This window comes from Martes martes (genome assembly GCF_963455335.1).
Source record: "Martes martes genome assembly, chromosome: 4".
NCBI classification, from domain to species: domain Eukaryota; kingdom Metazoa; phylum Chordata; class Mammalia; order Carnivora; family Mustelidae; genus Martes; species Martes martes.
Genome location: NC_137891.1, coordinates 9,653,758 through 9,674,764, shown reverse-complemented (window position 1 = coordinate 9,674,764; position 21,007 = coordinate 9,653,758). Strand labels below are relative to the sequence as shown.

Below are 21,007 nucleotides of genomic sequence, written 5' to 3'. Positions count from 1 at the left end.
TTTGAGTCCCTGGCACTATCCTTGGGTTATTGGTGTCCCACTAGTGAGCTCATAAGATTGATTAAATACATTCCTTTTTTTTTTTTTTTTTTTTTTCCTAATAGAAGAAGAGGTAGCTTTCAGTGATGAGACAGTGGAGATAATTTGGCTCCATGGCTCTGTCATCTTATGTCCGGCATCTACTCATACATATACCAGTCTCTATAGCATTTCTTCAAAACAAACCAAAGCCAACACTGATTGGAGTTTTTATTTAGCCCCCAGTGTGCACTGAAGGCAGTACAGGACACGTTGCTGTGTGCACTCACAAGCGTCACAGCGCACAGGGCTCGCCGGCTCTTCAACCCTTGAGCCCCTGCTGAGGACAGGAGGACAGAGACAGAGGTGCAAAGAGGGGACAGTAATGGGAGGAACCTACTGTGGGGGGTGCTCGTGGCTTTCTCCAGGGATCTCTCTGGGACCTTGTCGCCTGGTCCCCACAGGACCAAGTGATTTTCCCAGAAATCTTCTGGTTCTTCTCAGGCCCTCTGTGCGGGGCATGGCCTCCTCGCTGTTCTCCTCAGAGCTGGAACCAGGGGAGGAAGCCGCAGGCGCCCCAGGCATGCCTTCCTCGCAGGACAGCTGGGGCCCCTGGCACTCTTGTGCGCCCAGTGACTTCAGGCTTTGGTTAAAGGAGGCAGAGGCCATGCATTCGGCCACCGTCTGGTCACAGGCACAAAGCAGTTTTGCACACAGGCTCTGCCCCACACCTTAGAGGACAAGAAGAGAGTAGCGGACATGTAATGCAAGGCGGCATGTGGCCAGCCTGACTGCCCCTTCTGCCCTGTCCTCCCACCCTCCGTCCGGTAACCTCGCAACATTCAGCATCTCTGATCTCCCTGCTGGGAATATTCTCACTTTCTTCTGGTAAATTCATACCTGTTTGTCAAAACTCCCCCTGGCATCCCCTCCTCCAGAAAAGCTTCCCTGAACCCCCAGGGTAAGGGGACTACCTTCCTCTTGGGCTCCCATCAGATCCCACCTATGGCTCCTTCTCTCCAGCAGGTTGCATGTTAATGACACTGTGCATGAATCATCTGTGTCTGTGTTTACCTTTCCCTCTCGCTCGATGGAGAGCCTTGGTGGCAGAGCCCATGTGTTCCAAGCACCTAAGTCAATCCTTGACCCCTATTTCCTGAGTTGGCACTTGGAAAATATTTGTTGGACAGAACTGTTAAATATCTTACTTCCTTCCTTCTGTGGGCCAGACCTTTCCCCTTTGTCAGATGGAAGTAGTTCTTGTGCAATCTATTTTAACCTTGCCAGATAAAATATGGGATGCCTGATTAAATGTGAATTTCAGATAAATATGTTCATGTAAGTATATCCATTTGGGGCATACTTATACTGAACAATTACTTGTTTATCTGAAATTCTAGTTAGTGTGTTTTTATTTGCTAGATCTGGCAACCCTACCTGATTTCTTGAATGTGTTGCCTGCATTGGGGGCGGGGATGGATGTCATCTGACTCAGTTAAGTAATGTGTTGAAGGTACTTAGATACGCCTCCTGCAAATATTTTTCTTACCTGTAGTTTTCTATGAAGCTAGAGAAGTATTTGTTCCAACTTTTTTCCATCTGAACCTACCATGAAGCAAAAAATCAGCCAGATTTTTTTTCTCAGCACACAGACCCTCTAAATTCCTACACTGTTGCCTTCCAACACAAGGAAGCTAAAGAAGGGGCAAACAAACGTGGGACCAAGAGCAGAGTGGACACACACGAGAGCTTGCTCTCCCGAGCAGTTCTGGGCCTCGTGTCGAGACAGCACAGAGCAGGCTCTGCCCTGTTCTCATGACCCAGCACTGCGTGTGGTACAGGACACTGCTCCGAGCTCACGGAGGGCTGACCTGGGTCCCTGGAGCCCCACTGGAGTTCAGACCCCCAGGGCCATGCTCCTGGCTCCCTTGAGGCTGTAGGGATAGCGAAAGAGCCTTCTTCAGCTGAGCAGGTGAGATCCCACGGCATGATGACATCCAATGATGACAATAATCTGATCCTGTCACTTGTGGCTCTATACCCGTCCCGCATCCTCATGCCCCAACTGTTCAAACCTCAGGTGATCATCTGGTGCCTGTCTAGCTCCTTGCCTCACCTGGCCACAGCCGTCCCCCAGTGCCACTTTCTCTTCCTACACTGCCAGAAGTTCCCCAAATGCCATGGTTTTCCTCCTTTCGCTTCTCCGGGAACATCCACACCCAGTGTGGCCATCTGGGAACCTGACAACGTCTTATAAGATCCCTCCTCGCCACCTCTTCTGACTGCTCAGTTCTTCAGCACCCTGTGCCCTGCTCGCCTGGCTCAGACCCCCTCCGTGGCTCCCAGGGCACCTGCACTCTGGTGAGCACTTCCACCCGGGATGAGAGCAGACACCTGCGCATCCGTCTGTCCTCCGGGCTGTGGGGCACTTGAGGCAGGGATTGTGTCGGATCAGTGCCTTCCTAGTTCCCAAGAGAGGTGTGTGGGATAGATAACGGAGTGAGTGAGTGCAGGAGCCATGAGTGACACGTGAGCACGGGGCTCCTGGACGTGACAGGTGCATGTGGTCCATGTGGTCCTGTACTCCAGGAGGCAGGGAGGTGCCCGCCGATGCTGAGGGAGGGCAGGGGAAGGGCAGGGCCTCCGTGGTGGAAACACAAGTGTGGGAACAAGCCCTCACAGGACTCTCACGACATGCTCCAGGGAGCAGGGACTCTAAGCTGCAAAGCCTAGAGGAACTGCCTCCGCAGGCTGGACATGGAAAGCTGGCCCTGTGGTGCATGAGCGTGACGCTCGCCCCCAGGGGTGCTGGTTCTCAGACACCCCGCTGAGGCTCCAGGAGAGGGCGGACGGGGGCGGTGGGTCCACTGCCTTCAGCCAGATCCGATCCCTTTCCGTGGAGCTCCCTGGCAGGTCTCGCTCAGGACAGGGCTTCCATTTCTCGGGGAGAGAGCAAAATGCCACGAGAGCCCCCGGCACAAGGACTGGGTTCTGGGTCTGAGGCAATGTGGTTTTCCAGGACGCACTCTCACTCCCACCACCTGCTTCTTTCTACAGTGTGACCTCCACCACCACCTCTGTAAAGGGAGGACTCGGTGCCTCCTCATGGGATCCTGGGCCGTCTAACTCTGTTCATCCATCTTGAGAGCTGGGGCTGGCACGCGGCAGGCACGCCATAAGCACGGTTTCTCTTGTTCCTGGTCCACTCCTACCCAGTTCTGACTTTTGGCAGCTGACTTAGCTCTTGAACTTCCGTGCCCTCGGCAGGATCGGTAATAAGTGTGCGTCACGGTTAAGAAGAGTATCAAATCACATTGTAGACAAAGACATGGTTGGGGCAGCCTCGGGAGGCCTGAACCCCATGTGATTCTGACAGGCCCCCAGCACTTACACTTGGCTGTACCGTCCACGCACAACACTGGCGACCGAGGAAGCCTCTCGAGCAGGCAGCCCAGCCGCCTCACCTGCTCCACGCAGCAGTGATGGGAAAAACAGCACCTAAGACCAAGGAAAACCCAGCTGACTCAGAAACTCCTTCAAGGCCTGCCTCTCCCACAAACCCTACGGCAGGGAGAGAAGCCAAGGCCTCCTTTCCGGCACACACAGGACCACCATGTATGGTGGTTTAGGTTGTGCACTTCACAAAGATACCACATCTAAAACCGTGTCAGTCACACTGTATGCATCTTACCGTTAAAAAAATTCTTTGTGTTCTTATTATGACTCTGTTGATTGCAAAGATGATTTGCATATTTATGATAATAATTTGCATCTGTTGAGATGGAAAAAAAGAGCCTTGAGAAAAGGTTACCATTTTTAGTTTACACGAAGGTACCAGGTGGACTAGCAGTGGCCCTGCCCCCTCTAATCTTTTACCTAATAGAACAATTAATCTCACATCCATAGGGCACCCCCTTTGGACCCTAGCCTTGAAAGAGAGCAGAGTAATGACCTTGAGCACAAATAAAGGACCACATCTAAGAAAGTGTTCAGCATGAAGCAGGGCCTCCCTAGCCATACAGAAACGAATTGGTGTCTTGCTTTTTAGACACCTCCCATCTGGGCCTGATAAAGCCTCACCGTCTCCACTGTCCCCAGCCCATAGATACCCGGAGGAATCTTGTGATGGCGCTAGCCCAGAGGAGCTGCCACTCTCCCCAAATCCTCCCAGTGCCACTCATCTCATCCACGAATAGCTCTCACGTGGTGTCAGAGGCCACAGCCAGAGCAGGGCTCTGCCATGACCGGCTGCCTTTTTGTAGAGTTAGTGCTCAGCCAAGAATCGGCTTCCCCTGTTGCCAGTGATGAGGGGAGCACCACGACTATGCCTGCCACAGTGGACGATGACTGGAGGTCTGTGTCCGTTACAAATGGCCGCCCTGCTCAGCTGAACCACACACTCTGGTGCGTGCACCTGCCTGGAGCAGGTGGTGGTGAAAAGCTAATCTCATAGTGAAAATCTGAAGTCATCGAGTGAATCAGAAATCACATATGATCAAAAGACCCTTAAAAGTCACCCAAATTGCCCAGAATGTAAAGTATGCATGGTTTTGAAAAGACATTCCTGAAGAAAATGAGATCAATATGAGTAACTCTTCCTTGGTCAAGGCGATGGCTTTAATTTTTATCCCGTGGAGGTCAGGGAAGCCATGTTGTAACTTAATTGCCTGCTGGTCAAATCTCATGTTTTTGTGAAGTATGGCCAGTGGTCAGAAGCAACCCCTCTGTCTTTCCATGGGGTTCAACAGGACACAGTGACTTCCGCCTAGACTTCTACCTCTTGCCTTGTGTCACTGAGTGCTATGGCCTCAGGAACAGTATCTACATTGTTCTTCCGAGACTGGAGCCCACATTGTTGAACTTCCTAATGTAGACACACTTATGATTCCAGTGTGGTGTACACCCTGCTAAAATAGACGCATCTTCAGTGTCACCCAGCAGGAGCTAAGTTTTGAAGGTGGCCTGTGTAACAGAGCCCCTAGCTTCCTCCCTACTGGATGCCCTGCAGAGCTTGGTCAGATGGTAGGGCTGGAAGGCAGTGAGTGGCAAGGGGAGAAAGGCCACGGAGGAGGGTCTCTGGGGGAGAGACACAGCCAGCCAGACACCATCTGACCTGCAAGTGACATACACCATGGTCCTGCCATCCCTCCAGCCTGTGTATTAATGGCACCAGGCCTTGTCTTTTCCCTGTCTCCTGTATCTACTCTAGCTGTGGATTTTCCTTCAGCAACCCCACCATCCCAGGGATATGCATTTTGAGTGCAGAGCCCGCTGGCCAGGGGCCATGACAGTCCCCACATGCAGTCAGGCTTTACACCTTATCAACTCAACCCGCGGAATATTCCTGCAACTCATGTCTAGGTTAGTTCCTCCACTGTTCCCTGTTTTGACCGCTGCGTTTAGGATCTTGGTGGTCTTTTGGTTGACGTGCCCATCTCCTGCACCACGCAGATCCTCTGGGGCACTGGCAGTTTGTTGCGAGCTGCTTTGTTCAGGTGTAACCTCATTTGTGTGTCTCCACCACCCAGCATAGGGCCTGGCACAGAGCAAAAGCTCAAGAAAAGGTGGGTTGAATGCATACATAAATGAATGAATGGATTCACCAATGCACGAGGTCACTGAAAATTCTTCCAAAAGTGGCAGATATAAAATTGAGCAGTTAAAAGTTATTGAGAAGCTGGGGCACCTGGGGGGCTCAGTCAGTTAAGTGTCCGACTCTTGGTTTGGGCTCAGGTTGTGATCTCAGGGTCCTGAGATCAACCCCCTTGTTTGGCTCTGCACTCAGCACGGATTCTGCTTAAGACTCTCTCTCTCCCGGGAACCTGGGTGGCTCAGTGGGTTAAAGCCTCTGCTTTCGGCTCAGGTCATGATCCCAGGGTCCTGGGATCGAGTCCCACATCGGGCTCTCTGCTCAGCAGGGAGCCTGCTTCCTCCTCTCTCTCTCTCTCTGCCTGCCTCTCTGCCTACTTGTGATCTCTGTCTGTCCAATAAATAAATAAAATCTTTAAAAAAAAAAAAAAGACTCTCTCTCTCCCTCTCCTCCTGCCCCTTCCCACTGCTCTCTCTCTCTCTCTCTTTCTCTCTCTCAGTCTCTCTCTAAAAATAAGTAAATCTTTTTTTTTAAACAGTTATTGAGAAAGTAACTTTCATGTGGTCACCTGCAGGGCAAACAGTGGGTGTGCCAATTCGACATGTCGGTTGTTGCAAAATAGGCAGATTTGGGATCTTCTGAAGGGTCTTTGCAGATGGACTCTCTTGGGGCCGCCGGCAGTACTTGTGGTTGGAGCTGAAGGAGCTCTTCAGCCCATATCCACAGGTCAGCATCTGTCTGGCTCTGCCCCTTCACCACTGAATGACTGCAGACAAGTCTGAGCCTCAGCTGCCCATGACCGTGAGCTGCAGCCCCATGGGAGACAGTGCTCTGTGTGAAGCGAGAAGCTGTCCCCAGTGGAGAGGTGTGTTATCACCTCTCATGCGGGCAGCGTCAGCACCCCTGGCCTGCCACCCTCTCCCGTCCCTACCTGTCCAAGGAATCCCTTGGCTCGCCTCGTCCTTCTTGCCCACAGTAACAGCCATAAGATTCAAATTCTTCTGGGCACCGGGATGTCAGGCAAAAGAGCATCTCTCCAAGCTGAGGCATCACCCGTGTGTTGTCCCTACTTCCCAGGTGCAGGAAGGTGAACCTGTCACAGGCTGATCAGAAACAGGGCTGTCAGGAGAGGAGGGGACATCGGGACAGAGTTCACACAGGCAGGCAATGATCCAGATGGGTACTGATCATCCGAGGAACCCTGTGTCCTTGCCTCCATTGCCCTTCTGGGAAAACTGCTATGGGTTAGTCCCCCTGTCTAACATCCTGTCTGGCATGAGTTGGCTTTCAGAGAGCATGTCTTCCTTTCCAGGTGTCTATGGCTCTGCCCAGACTCCTGGTTAAATCCCCCTGAAGTGTGGGGGGCTGATTGGGACCAGAGGTGCTCTTCGGCCACATGTGATTGCTGAGTAGAGTGACCGTGTCTCACTGAGGCCCTGCAGCACCCGGCATCCTGGGAGCATCCTGGCTGCCCTCCTAGACGTCCTGACTCCAGCAGGTTAGCATACTCTGCCTGGGGTCACCTTCAGAGCCCTTGATTTTTCTTTATCTACCTCTGCCTCTGCCCTCCTGCACCCTGTCTCCACCCTTGTCCCCTCCTCCTCCACCAGAAACTTTGGCCAAGACTGTCTACAGTCCACTGTGCTGACCCCATGATCACAGGTCCAGTGGCGGCATGTGGGGAACCAAGAAGCCAGGGGCTCCCAGCCCAGCCTCCCTCTCAAATGCTGTCTTCTCCATCACTCTGCAGTGCATGCTGTGGAGGGCTGGCCTGGTACTAACAAAGCCCTCCCCTGTGTCTGTAGCTCCTTGCAGGGGCAGGGCCTCTGGTGGGGCCCCTGGCAAGAGGAGAGAGAAGGGAGAGGGAGTGAAAGCCCAGATATTTCCTTCTTTCCAACAACTTCATGAGCATGGTGCCAAGCTCTTCCCTTGGGGGCCAGTAAGAGGGATGGAAGCATTAGGCCAGCGGGCCCCTTTCCCTGGCTCAGCAGATGAGTGGCCATAGGCAAGTCAGGTCCCCTCTGTGTCCCATGACCTCACCTGGAAAGGAGTGGTCCCTTCTAGTCGCACCAAAATGAAGAGGTCACAGTTTGACACCATGGCCTAAAGGCCTTTGTTACCTACCCATCCAGAGAATCTCAAGGCCGAGAGAGGACAGAGGCTTCTCTGCCTGCCCCCACTCACCTTTTCCAGTTGTCTCCTCTAGGCCACTTTTGGTGGATGACGCAGCTAAGCCCAAAGATTTCAAACCGGCCGGGACCATGGTTACTCCTTTCGTTGAGGTAGCAATCTCTGCAGATCCTGAAAACACACAACGTCATGGCTTATATTCAACAGGCAGTTCGGGAAGAGATCTGCAGATGGACACACACTCAAGCCCAAATGCAGATATTTCAGAAGAACAAAGTGTTAGGAAAGCATCCTCAATCTGGGCTTGCAGATGGGAGGGCAGAGTCTCAGGGATCCACAAATGTTACATGAGAATTTCCAAATACTCTGTGATACAGAGAAGGAAACTAAATCAACAATTTGATTTAGTAGCCATTTGGCTACTAAAAGGTAGCCAATGGAATGAGAAAAGATATTCGCAAGTGACATATCAGAATAAGGGCTAGTACCCAAAATCTATAAAGAACTTATCAAACTCAACACTCAAAAAACAAATAATCCAATTAAGAAATGGGCAGAAGACATGAATAGACATTTTCCCAAAGAAGACATCCAGATGGCCAAAGACACATGAAAAGCTGCTCAACATCACTCATCATGAGGGAACTACAAATCAAAACCACTGTGAGATACCACCTCACACCCGTCAGAATGGCTGAAGTTAACAAGTCAGGAAATTACAGGTGTTGGTGAGGACTCAGAGAAAGGAGAACCTTCTTACACTGTTGGTGGGAATGAACACTGGTGCAGCCACTCTGGAAAACAGTGTGGAGGTTCCTCAAAATGTCAAAAATAGAGCTACCCTATGACCCAGCAATTACACTACAAGGTATTTATCCAAAGGATACAAAAATACAGATTCAAAGGGGTATATGAACCCCAATGTTCACAGCAGCCCACCTGTTCTCTTGGCCAGAGGCAGTGACATCTCCAACCCCATTTGGTCGAGCCAAAGGGGCCTTTGTAAGCTCTGTTCCACCATCTACAGACCCAGAGCTCAGGTTGAAGCCTGGGCATCTCAGGGACCCCTGATTGGCAGTCTCTCCCAGACCCACCACATTGGTTTGCTTCATACATCCGGGCTTCTGAGTCTTTGCTCAATGCTCTGTTCCCTAGGGGATGGGAGCAAGGCTTTAGCGGCCCTGTTGTTCTCCCAGTCCTCTGGGTCTAACATCATGCCTCCCCTCCTCTCCAATCCCACCAGCAGAAACCCATGAACTGGTTTCTTTCCACCATGTTCCAGACTGCTGGAACCGACAGACACTTTCCTTGACCAGACTTTAGCCAGGCTCCTCTGGACCCTCTTCTCAACCAGGCCTCAAACATGGCCTATGAGAACTGCAAATTTGCAGCACAAACTATTTCATCAACGCCCTGCCCCTATGCTAGGAGACTTAGCCCAACCCCAGCCTCGTTTCCCCAGGATGACCCAGCCTCCTGCTTCCCCTTGTCTTCCTGCCCAAGAAAGCTCAAGACAGCCCAAAGAACTTAGAGCTTGGGACCCACACGGACCCAACACCTGCCTTGCCTAAGTTTTCAGAAAACAGAGCCCTGCCCCCTTTTTTGAATTTTCCCCTGTCCTGACTCTGCTGGAGTTCTGGCCTGTTGTCCACCCTCCCATTTTCCCTCTTAAAGTCCCAGTCACCTCCACACAGATGAGAGTCGAACGTGGTTACCCTATAGTCTCTCTTCCCTGCTATGGAAACCTGAGTAAAATCTGTCTTACTACCATTAACAAACACCAGCTCTGTTTCTTTTTGAGAGACCTCACCCAGTCAGTGGAGTGGAGTAGAAAGAACTCAGTTTTAGAGGTAAGGCAAAGTTTGCATTTTAGCTCAGCCACATACTAACTGTGTGACCTTGGACAGATCTGTAGCCTCTCTCAATCTTGATTTCCCCATTTGTAAAACCATATTAATAATACTTATTTTGGTGTTTGAATAGTCCTTCTAGCTAAAGGCCTAGCAAGGAGGGCAAAGTCAAGCACAGCCCTTAGAATCGTTCAGTGAGTGTGAAGACACATCTGATTTGGGGTTAAAGACTCTCCAGGTGGAAAACTCGACAAGCAGAGAAAGCCCCAGAAGCCCCTGTGTGCTCCTTGCCAAGTCTGAGTGTCCTTCTAGAAGCCCTCACCCTCTGAGAAAGAACTCTCTGGATTCTTGGTGCTAATCAAACATGAGACCCCTACCTCATCCCCTTAGATGGGGGCATGCGGCATTCATCACTCTGCCTGAGTGGCCGCCCCACTGGGGAACAAATTCCTCTTGTCCTCGCTCCCCAAGGCTGAGAAAGTCACTGTGCACCTGAGGGCAAAGTTGGCCCAAGTCTCAATGCTCTTAGCTCTGACACTGGTCACCCATCACCATAAATTCAGTCAAGATTTGGGAATTCTGTCCAGGCCTGGTCCAAAGTTCCCAGAGTGAGAGGCCAGCCCAAGTTGGGTACAAAAACCACCACTTTCAATTTCCATCAGAGAGGAGAAGAGGAGAAATGAGCTACCATGGGTTTTTTCTATTAACATGGTAGAGGTTTTGTTTACTTGCTTTTAACTAGTAGTCCACAGTATCAGCCATGGGAGAGAGGTATGAGGGTAAGTTGTTTCGATTTTTCTTTAGGGCAGTTTGGCAACATATGGATACATACATATTGCATGGATACATGCAATGATTACGCCCTCTGTGCAGTAATTCAACTTCTAGGCATTTATTGTGACAAATTAGAGGTGGATGGGTATAAAGCGTATATCTATTATTTATAAGAACAAAGTAGGAAATAATTGGCTCATGCTCTATGGTATTCCACACCAGAAACCACAGTACAGCTGCCACTAAAAATCATGTTATAGAAAGATATTTAATGTCAGGGGAATATCATCTCACTTTTTAGGTGATACAGTTCAGACTACAAAGCCATGGTGCCAAGTGATCTCAAGTGCATTTGAATTACATTCACGGTATGCTTGGGCAGGCGGGAGACATTGGAAGGGAGCACCTTCAGATATTAGAAGTGGCTGTCTGTATAACATGGAAGTAGAGGTGATTTAAATAGAAAACAAAACACAGTTTTCCATATTTTTCTAAGTGCATTTCTTTATCAGGTAGGCTTCCATTTCTTCCTGCTCATGGATCAACCTTTTAACTTCATTTGTCTACTTTGTGGGGAGGTGGTATAAAAGCAAATTGGTCTCAATGATTCCTCCACGTTTTAGAACACACTTGAGCTCATAAACATATAGGGACAACGATTGTGTGCTGCTGGGAGAAGCCAAGTGTGCTTACCTGGAGGGGATGTGGTCCTAGTGGCTTCCGTGCCTTCCTGGTCTTGGCCCACTTTTGCCCACAAAAGAAAAGAGACAGGGTGAGTGTTGACCCTAGCCTGTTCCACCCCTGTGTCCTGGAGCAGTTCCCATCCTTTGGGCACAGGAGGCAACATTGCTCTGCCCCTTGTCACTTCCCAGGGTTGCTGGTGATGTCAGGGTCACTGCTAAAACAAAAAGACTCCCCTCCCCAGACACAGACATGCTGGCAAAGGCAGCTGTAGCCTGCTGGGCTAGAAGCAGGTGCATCTTTGAAATACTTTAGGAAAGCAGATGTCTCTAGAGTTTAAACAAACAAACAAAAAAATTTAATCACATATTTTTGAACAAAGAGAAGGCAACAGAATTGTGGATTCTAGTTCCTTGCTCTGTGGCTCCCAAAAGACTACTGAGCCCTGGTTCTTGGTAAAATGAGTCTGTTGTTTAACTGTTATTAGGCTCCTACAATGCTGTAGACTGAATGTCTATGTTTCCCCAAAATTCATTGACTGAAACCTAATCGTCAGTGGTCTTGGGGCCTTTGGGGAATGATTGGGTCATGAGGGTGGAGGCTTCATGGATGGAATTTGTGTCCTTATGAAAGAGCCTCCACAGAGTTCTGTGGCTCCTTCCACCATGTGGGGACACAGCAAGATGGCGGCTCTCTATGAATCAGGAAGTGGGCCTCGCCCAACTTGACCACATCGGTGTCTTCAGTTTGGACTTGCAGCATCTAGAAATCACGAGAGAGAAGTTCTGTTGTTCACAGGTGATACAGTGTGTGATATTTTGTTGTAGCAGCTGGAACGGATGGAGACATACTACATGCCAGATACGGCATTAAGCACTTGCCTTGTACTAACTCAGCAAAAACCCCATGAGTTAACACCAGGCTCACCCCTTCTTCAGAGCTGAGAAAGGGGACACACAGAAAACACAGGTCACTTGTTCATGGAGCTAGGAAGTGGCAGAATGCAAACCAGGGGTAAGGTGACCCATCCTAACCTCCGAGCTGGGGTGCCATTTCTCTTCTGACTATACCGCAGAGAGCTAGCAATGGTAATTCCAACAGGCTTGGGGAAGGGAGGAACTGCCTTAAGTTCAGTGTGTCAAAGATCAAGATTATGATGGTGTTCTGTGGAAATCAGGCTTACAATTGACTGATGATGTGGACACACAAAAGTGCTCCAGCAAAGAGACAGAACCTCAAAGGTTCTAAGCCAGGCAGATGGTTCTCTTCAAAGTAAAATGCGCAGGTTCATAACTAACGGAATCCTATGTTGTATTACCCCCAGGCAAATGACTGCTTCTTGGGAGTGCCTCCTTTATCTATCATATGGGCCTTCTAGGGCCAGGGGGAGAACTCAGAGGACATATGGAGGGGCTTAGGAACACACCAGCCCACCAACGTCCTCCTTGGTGTCCCTGCTTCTTAATCGAGGAATCCACTTGTTTATCTCTTCATTCTTAGTAATTAGTAAATAGTTATTATGAGTGATTTATGCTTATTAATAAAGAATCCATTGTTATTCATCACCATAAGCGAAGTAAATGGTTAGGTCACTTCTGATGACATCCTGGCCTAAATGTTTTCAGGTACGAGGCTGTTCCCTGTGAGTTACTACCGTATCATGGAGACAAAACCAGTCTTGCAGCCTGAGGTGAGGTTCGAGACCAGTCCAGCAGGTCTCATGCTGGACCACCTGTAAATTTTAACCTCCCAGAGCCTCAGTGTCCTCCCTCATCTGAAAAGTAGGTCTACTGGTTTTTCTTCTGAGCCCCGTCAAAGAGTGATCATCAGAGCCAAACATGTATATTGAGAAGGCATGTCTCCACTGGATTCCATGCTGTGCTCCTGTGCGGTCTGTCCTGCTTGCTTGTTCTGGAGGAACTGGTCAGTGGGTGGCACTGGTCCCAGTAGCTACTGTGGAAAGAAACCACTCCACTGCAGTTGTCCACACAGCTCAGCTCGTAAGCCAGGCAGGGATCCCCTGCAAACAAGGCAGCTTTGGGACTGGGGGCCCAGGAGAGTTAGCCCATGGCAGTCTGACGAGGAATAGTGATTGACACTTCGGTCCCGATTCAGTGACAAGGGTCCAGGTTAGCATAAGGCCGATGTTTGGGTGATGAGACCTCTCTCTTGGGGAAAGGTCCATCCTGTTCCTTTGCTAGAGCTGGTCCACAAGGGAGCGCAGCTGAAGAGGGAGTTCAGCTTAGCGGTAAAGACAGACCTCGAACCTTAGCCCTGCCACCCAGCTCCCAGTCTTGGACACTTTCTTTCTCCAGCTCCATTTACCGTCTCAGTGTGGAGGTTATGGCAACGATTTCACAAGGTTGTGGGAGCAAGAAATGAGATCACATATTCTAAGCAAGTTGTCCAGTGTCCTGCATGTGACTCAAGACTGCATTGCTGTGTTTTGCTGTCACGCCAGAATTTCTGAAGAAGATGCTGCTCCAGAGTCTTCCCGTGTTCTCCCCCATTTAAGCCCCTGCTGCCCTGAAGGACCCATCCCTTTCCAGGGGTTGGTCCACGATGGCCCAGCCCTCAGGCCATTTTTGTAAATGAAGCTTCCTTTGAACACAGGCACACCCACCCAGTTAGGGATTGTCGTGGCTGTCATCCTGCTGTGATGGCAACTTGGGTCATTGTGACAGAGACTGTCTACAAAACCCAGTATACTTACTTCCTGGCCCATTACAGAAAAAAATAATTGCCAATCCCTGCTGTCCAAAATGAAGAAACTGAAGCTTTAAGAGGTTGATCCATGCTTCTAGAGTCCTACAGCTGGAAAACGGGAGAGGCAGGATTCCATCCCAAAGCTGCCTGAGTCCAAAACATAATTGTTTCATTCCACCATGGTGAGAACAATCACGAGCCCTATTTTTCCTTCTTAATTGATGTTTGTGCCTGCATTGAGGCGGCCTCCTTTTCTGGAGGGTGTTTGTGGGCACTGCTAGGTCATGGGTGTGAGTGTGTGTGTGTTGGGGGACAGATCTGTCCTCAGTTTGGGACGGAAGTGGCCACTGTGAATCCTGCTGGGAATGGTTGCTGTGCGGGCAGGGCATACGGTGAAGCCTTGGCTTGCGTAGGTGCAATTTCTCTTTTTTTCTAGACATGGAGTCCAAGGCACAGGCTGTCCGGGAGTAGTTGGGGATGCAATGCCCTTGGACATGGAGGACAGCCAGGGAGGAGCTGCACCATGAGCCCTGCTTCTGTTCTCAAAGCAGCAGCAGAGGAGAGAAATACACACACTTCTGGGGAGGTGAGTGTGCAGAGGGATCTCCTGGAGGCATAGGGTTGCCAGGCTTAGCAAATAAAAATACAGAACGGCTGGTTAAATTTAGATTTCACATGAACAACCAATCACCTTTTAGTATAAGTATATCCCATGCAACTTTTGGGACACACTTGTGCTAAGAAATTATTTATTGTACATCTGAAAATCACCTTCAGATAGTTGAGGATGAATGTCTTGCCTCTGGCGATTCTCCTGAGGTAGGAGTAGGGGTATGGGAGGAGGCAGAGCATGTAGAGAAGAGATTTGGGGGTCAGAAGGAACCAAGGGTGGCTCTGGAATGATCTCAGGGCAGTTTCAATAGGAAGCCGGACAGGGGGCATTTTAGGGAAGCTAATTCCAGCCAGTAGGCCGATAATACAATCAAAACGCAGGTATTTGGAATACACACCGGTCCCCTTGTGCTCACCTTCTCCTGAAAGGGCCTTTGCACTGGTGTCTGTGAGCTCCACGGGAACCACTGAAAAAGAAAACTCCCAAATCAATGACTGATGGAACACAGTGTCTCAACCAAGCACCATGAGTCCCAAAGGACAGGCTGGGACTGCTGGACCAAGGTAGGAAAGGGGCCATGAGAGGTGCTGCCAGACTAGGGCTGCTGCTTCTGTCTTGGGATTCCTGCCCCCACCTGCATCTGCCGGGTTGTGGGCTGTCCAGCAGGGCCCCAGCTCAGGAGTGACTCCAGCCGGGTTCTGGCCGGGGAGGTGACCCTAGCAGACCTAGACTGTGGGAATGAAAGGCCTGCAGACCCTGAGGGTTTGTGGCTGTGGAATGGGACATCCCTACATGGGAAGACCTCTGTTCCAAAGGGAGGCAGACGGCACAGAATAAAGAGTGCCGGACTCAGAAGACACATAGAGGTAGCGCACGCACACACACTCCTACTCACACACATATGCACACCTGCACCAGCACACACCTGTGCCCACACACACAAACACATATCGGCTTCTTTTTCTTCATATCAGCTTCTCCAACACATGCTGCAGCACTGGGAAGGAGGAGTGCTCTGCCAACATGCACCTAGAACTTTCCTTTGGGATTGAGAGATCCTTTGAACACTGGTGTACCAGGAATGACAGACAGAAGAACTCTCACATTTTCCATAAGATGCCTGTCTTAGAGTAGGAATGATCACTTATTTCAGTAGACAGATATTAAAAGCCCACCCTGTCTGGAAAGAAGGCACACAGAAAACAGCTTCTCCTTCAAGGAACCCCCATTGGGGTCCAGGCTGCTCTCTCTGCCACAGGTTCTGGAAGGCAGAGGGGGGAGACAGCTGGTCTGCTCCCAGGTGGCCTTGGTGGCCAGTAGCTCCACCAGCCGAGAGAGGACTTTCTCTGTCAGAGCACTAGACCTGGTCCTGGTCACACCGTACACCAGGGTTGTGACCACAGAGCAAGAGAGGAAGAATGGGGGCCTATCTCTTCACTGGATTAAATGCACACCTCTTCATATGACAAAGAACAATGTTTGCATGAGGGCCATTTGCTGTTGGATGGGTGAACTGGGTTTATCAGACTTCATGGCCTCCCCTTGGCCAGGGAAAGGCAGAGACATTGCCAGTGCTGTGGGTCACGCCAACAAGCCCTGCAGAGGGGGGTGTACCCACCGGCTTCCTCTGTAGAGTGGCCCCGCTGTGGTGCAAGTAAAAGCAGCTTCCCTAGAAGACCTTACCTCTGGGCGGAGGTGTCGTCAGCTCTTCCGTGCTGGTTGTCTCTGCAAAGAGACACATTGGAAAGCCTGTTTAGAGCAGCGGGTCTGGGGAGTGTCAGAAGGTGCCGGACTGAAGGTGCACAGTAACTACTCCTCCCATAGCAGCTCCTGCCCCGGCTCGTCAGCCCCACCACTGATGCAGAGCCCGGTTCTTCCCACCTGGAGGCTGAGCCACACAGAAGGAAGTGTCCAGATGGTTCAGGGAAGAGTTGATCCGGGACTGAGCCAAGCATTCTATGGCAGCCTTGTTGCAGGCACACAGCAGGTGCTCACAAGGGTCCCCAGACTCTGTGCACAGGGCAAGGGCAGAGCAGAGCAGATTGGAAAATCTCATTTGGAATCCCAAGAGGTAATACAAGCTCCCAAACTGTCCCTGATCTGCCTGCTGAGGCCACACTCCTTCTGCAGGCGTCCTCCTGTTATCCAGCCTGGCTCGGTGAGCTTCGGCTGCATACACCCAATCTGGGAGTGGTGCCCACTCCTTACCTCACACTCACACCCGACACTTCTTCAGGCCATCCTATTGGCTCTACTTTCCACCTGTTCAGAGTGTGACCACATATCCCTACCTCCACGGTACCACAGCTTGTGCCCAGATTATGTCAGAGGCATCTCCCCTGGTGCTGTCCACTCTCATCGAGGAGCTAGAACGAGCCTTCCAAGACTCAGGGCAAACCATGTCTTTTCGGGGTTTCAAAACCCTCCAACAACTTTCTAATCAATGTAAAAGCTGCTGTCCCTGTTCTCTTTCCCACCTCATCACCCCCTTTCTGACTGACTCTCCTGTTTCCCAAGCATTCTGGGCGCCTTGAGCCGAAGGGTGTACGTACCTCCCTGATAGCCACAGGCTTGCTTCTGCCTCACGTCTCAGTCTTTTCTCCCTGGGCATCTGCTCAGGGAGGCTTCCCCAGGCAGTTCTCTCTATACGTTTCCCCTGGTTTATTTCCTCCACGGCTCTTGTCGCTGTTAACATACTCTAGCCCTTTAATATTTCCAGAGTCTGGCAGCCGGGAGGAGGTTTCAGATGGTCAGGATTTCCCCAGTATCTAGACGATTGTCTTGCACTATGGTGTAGGTGCTCAGTATGCATCTTTTGACTGGCTGGCTGGAGGGATGGGTAGGTGGTACTTTCACTATATGTTCACCATATAGTGATCTATGCCCATGCCTCTCCTCACCTCTTTCCCGATGCACCATACTTTAGCCAGTCCTTGCTACCTGGACTTTGGGGTCAGTTGAACCTGGGCTCAAACCCCGACTTTACCACTTAGCAGCTTATGTGCCTTCAGGCAAGTTATTTAATTTCTTTGAGTTTTCCTGTCCTTATCTGAAAACTGGGACAAGTGACCCCATTTTACAAGATTGTTGGGACGATCACATGTGCTGGGCATAAAGACTATGGCACATAGTAGGAGTTCATAAAGGCAGCTCTCATAGAGTATCCCCAAGGTGCCATGTACCTCTTTCCTCTGTGCCTTTGTCTCTTCTAATTCTTCTGCTAGGATTGCCCAGAGACACAAAATAAAATCCCTCGAATCACATGGTGAGTAAGGTGGTGAGAGCTGAGATTTGCATCTATACATGTCTGATTCTTACAAACAGCAGCAACCACAAACCTAATTCACCCATCCTTGCCTCTCTTCCACTCCCAACGCTGACTTCTTCACATAGGCCAGTCCTGGTGTTAACTGTTTTACATTTAGCGTTGTTTCCATTTAACAAGTGTAATGCAGTTTTACACTGAAGCATTGTATAATTTTTATGACAAATCTCTGAAGCTGGTTTTCTCCTCCCTATGTAGAGGTTCCCACTTGTTGAGTAAGTGCTCCCGTATCACACAATGTGTCAGTAGAAAACCATCTGCCTCCCCAGGCTCCCCGGATTGCTACAGTATAAAACTGTAAATCATATAACCTGCCCACCAACTATTCTTTCATTTCAAAAAGCATTTATTGTGCATCTACTCCATGCAAGGTACAGATGTCACAGATCCAGCCCTCATGGGGCTCAGAGTACAGATGATGATGTTCTTAATGGCTGTGGTGATGACGGGGGACCCTGGTCTGGCCCAAGCCTGGGATTCCTGAGCTGTCTTTTCTTAGCCCAGTCCCCAGGGACACCTGGAGATGCTCACCACATGTGATCGTCTTGCTGACGCAGTTGACATCTGTGCTGAGCTTGGCAGGGTCTTGGAGACAGTCCATCTCAGCGGCCTCCTCATAGCACCTGCGGTGCTGGAAGCAGCAGCTGGGGCAGGTGGGGGAGGTCAAAGTGAGAGCGGGGGGAGGGTTAAGAGAGGGGAGTCTGTGATCTGTTGTGTCTCTGGATGATTCCTGGCAGTGACCTGTTTCAAATAATGCTCTCTCTCACACACACACACACGCACACACGTGCACACACACACTATTCGACTTATATTACCTACACAGCAGATGCTATTATCATTATGGGAATTTACACCCATGGAGACGCATAGGGCTCAATAACTTGCCAAGGTCAAAGTCCATCACAGAGTGAGGCTGACACTAAAATGGGAGTCAGGAGGCTCTTGCAGGGCACACAGGAGGTCAGCAGAGACCAATGTAAAGAAGAACAAATATACAGGCTGGTGATGGCCTTGGGCAAGCTACTCAATTTATCAAAATACCTAACTCTAGAATTTTGGGAGATTCAAGAAAACATCTATATAGATCCTGCCCTGAGGCAGGCACTCAATAAATGATAGCGACTATTGTTTGAATCTGGTTCAAGGTGGAGATGGCCAGCCTTCCAGGTGTTTGGAAATCTGCACCCCATCAACTGAACTGTGTGAAGTCATAGAAATCGGGTGTGACTCATCACTCTGCGAGGTTGGGGCCATCAGTACTTTCATCATTCAGTGAATTTCTGCTTCATTTCTTTGACTTCTAGGTTGACGAGGTATTCTAATAGTTAGAGAAAGTGGTAAGGGAGGACCTGAAAGGAAACATATTCCCAGAAATGGTCCTGGTACTCTGCTCCATTCAGGATCACCCTCTCTCTTTCTGAATGTCAACGAGCAGGGGCCAGGAGGCAGTTTGTTCGTGGTCCCAAAGATGGAAAAATGCTGTTTTGATCCATAGGCAACTTATACCCTCTCTTGGAGATGTGGAAATGGGAGAGATTTATTGTTGATTCCAAACCCATTATCCCTGAGCAATCAAGGATATATCCCTTTTTATCCAATTAATTAATTAACTGAAAAGCAATTGGTGGTTGACTGTCTAGTCAGTCAGTAAATTTGCTGAGTTCCTACTATGCCTACTATGAGTTCCTACTACGCCCCCCTACTATGCTGTGGTCCATGATGGGGGTGCAAAGAAATAACATGGTGCAGAACCCCCCGTAGAGGACATTAGGTGGAGCAGGAGACAGACCGTGTGCATACACTGTCCCATGTGACAGGTACAGGACAGGGAAGCACAGGTGTTGGGAGAGCGTGGAGGTTGCCCTGGTGCCTTGGGTGTAAGACATTCAGATAGGGCATCCTAATGGGGAAACGCCAGGGCAGACAAAGGGCTGTCCAATCTATTGCAAAGGACAATGGACTTTCCTTTCCAGTTCTATGAGAGCACACCTTCCATCACACTGGCTTTGGGCACAGGTATCACAACAGTGAGGCAGGGCCATGGATCCCAGAGTACAGGAAGATATGGGTTCAAATTCCTGCTTTCCTCCTACTGCTGCTGCCGCCACTATGGCTGAAATTACTGTTATTACTACCATTACTATCACTACTACAGCTCTGCTAGTACTTTACAACTGCCAGTAATACTGCGGCTGCTGTTGCTATTACTACCATCACTATCAATACTACTACAGCTACTATGATAACTGTTACTGCTGTTATTACTACTATTATTTCTACAGCATTACTAATATTTCTACTATTGCTGCAAATACTGCTGCTGGTGTTACTATTACTGCAACTACCATTACTGTTAGTATTAATACTACTATACCTACTATGACAACAGTTACTGCTGCTATTGCTACTACTACTACTACAGTCCTACTGTGACTACTACTATGACTGTTACTTCCACTGTCACCACTACCTATTAGAGCCCTACTATTCCTGTTACTGTTGCTGCCAATCGCTAATACTCTCAGTAAGTGAACTCAATAACCCGGCAGAGTCCCAGTCACTGTACTGTGTACTTGGTCATTTAATCCTAAATAACAATTCTATGAAGAAGGTTTTATTCCTCCATTTTACAGAGGAAGAAACTGGAACACAAAGAAATGATGTAACTCGCCCAGGGGTCACCCCATCTGTAAGGAGCAGAGAGCCAGAGTTACAGGGTCATAGGTAACACACCGTAACACACAGATTCTACCCAATTTTTCCAACTGACCTTCCCACTGCCAGTATCTATTTGCCAGATCCTTGTTGACACTCGATGTTTCTCAGATTTTAAATTTTATTGCTAATCTGATGTGCGAAAGTGGATCTCTTGTGTTAATTTCCCCTCCCTGTGAATACTGAGGGCACACATCTTTACTGACCCCTTGTACCTTCTCTGTATTCCTTGCTAGGTGTTTACCTTTTTGAAGTGGGGATAGTATTCTGCTTATATTAAGCACAATGTTCAAATGTTATTCGTGCATGTTTGTGGAAAATTAAACAGAAACCTGCATGGTTGCTTTCCTCTGCTGGCCAAGACTGTCTGAATAAAGAATAATTCTGTCATGTTTATGAGTCACCAGGGAGCTTGTCTGAAATTCAGACTTCCAGGGTCTAGGTAGATGTAGTCTTAGTCGGTAGGTCTGTGATGGGTCCCTAGAGTCTGCATTTTAAAGATTTTGTTTATTTATTTGCCAGAGAGAGAGAGGGAGAGGGAGACAAAGAGAGAGTGCAGCAGGGGAGCATCGGGCAGAGGGAGAAGCAGGCTCCCTGCTGAG

General features: G+C 49.5%; 1 protein-coding gene across 1 annotated transcript in view; it reads right to left on the bottom strand.

Moving 5' to 3' along the window:
- Positions 1-21,007, bottom strand: part of OC90 (otoconin 90) — a gene marked incomplete at both ends in the record, with an annotated part of 31,109 nt that overhangs the window by 1,363 nt on the left and 8,739 nt on the right. Inside the window, 9 exons of the mRNA XM_080800196.1 lie at positions 419-749; positions 3,410-3,516; positions 6,540-6,711; positions 7,793-7,909; positions 11,056-11,106; positions 14,778-14,828; positions 16,046-16,087; positions 16,244-16,372; positions 18,219-18,331. Coding sequence (XP_080656322.1) covers positions 419-749; positions 3,410-3,516; positions 6,540-6,711; positions 7,793-7,909; positions 11,056-11,106; positions 14,778-14,828; positions 16,046-16,087; positions 16,244-16,372; positions 18,219-18,331 — 1,113 coding nt within the window. The remainder of the gene's footprint in view (positions 1-418; positions 750-3,409; positions 3,517-6,539; positions 6,712-7,792; positions 7,910-11,055; positions 11,107-14,777; positions 14,829-16,045; positions 16,088-16,243; positions 16,373-18,218; positions 18,332-21,007) is intronic.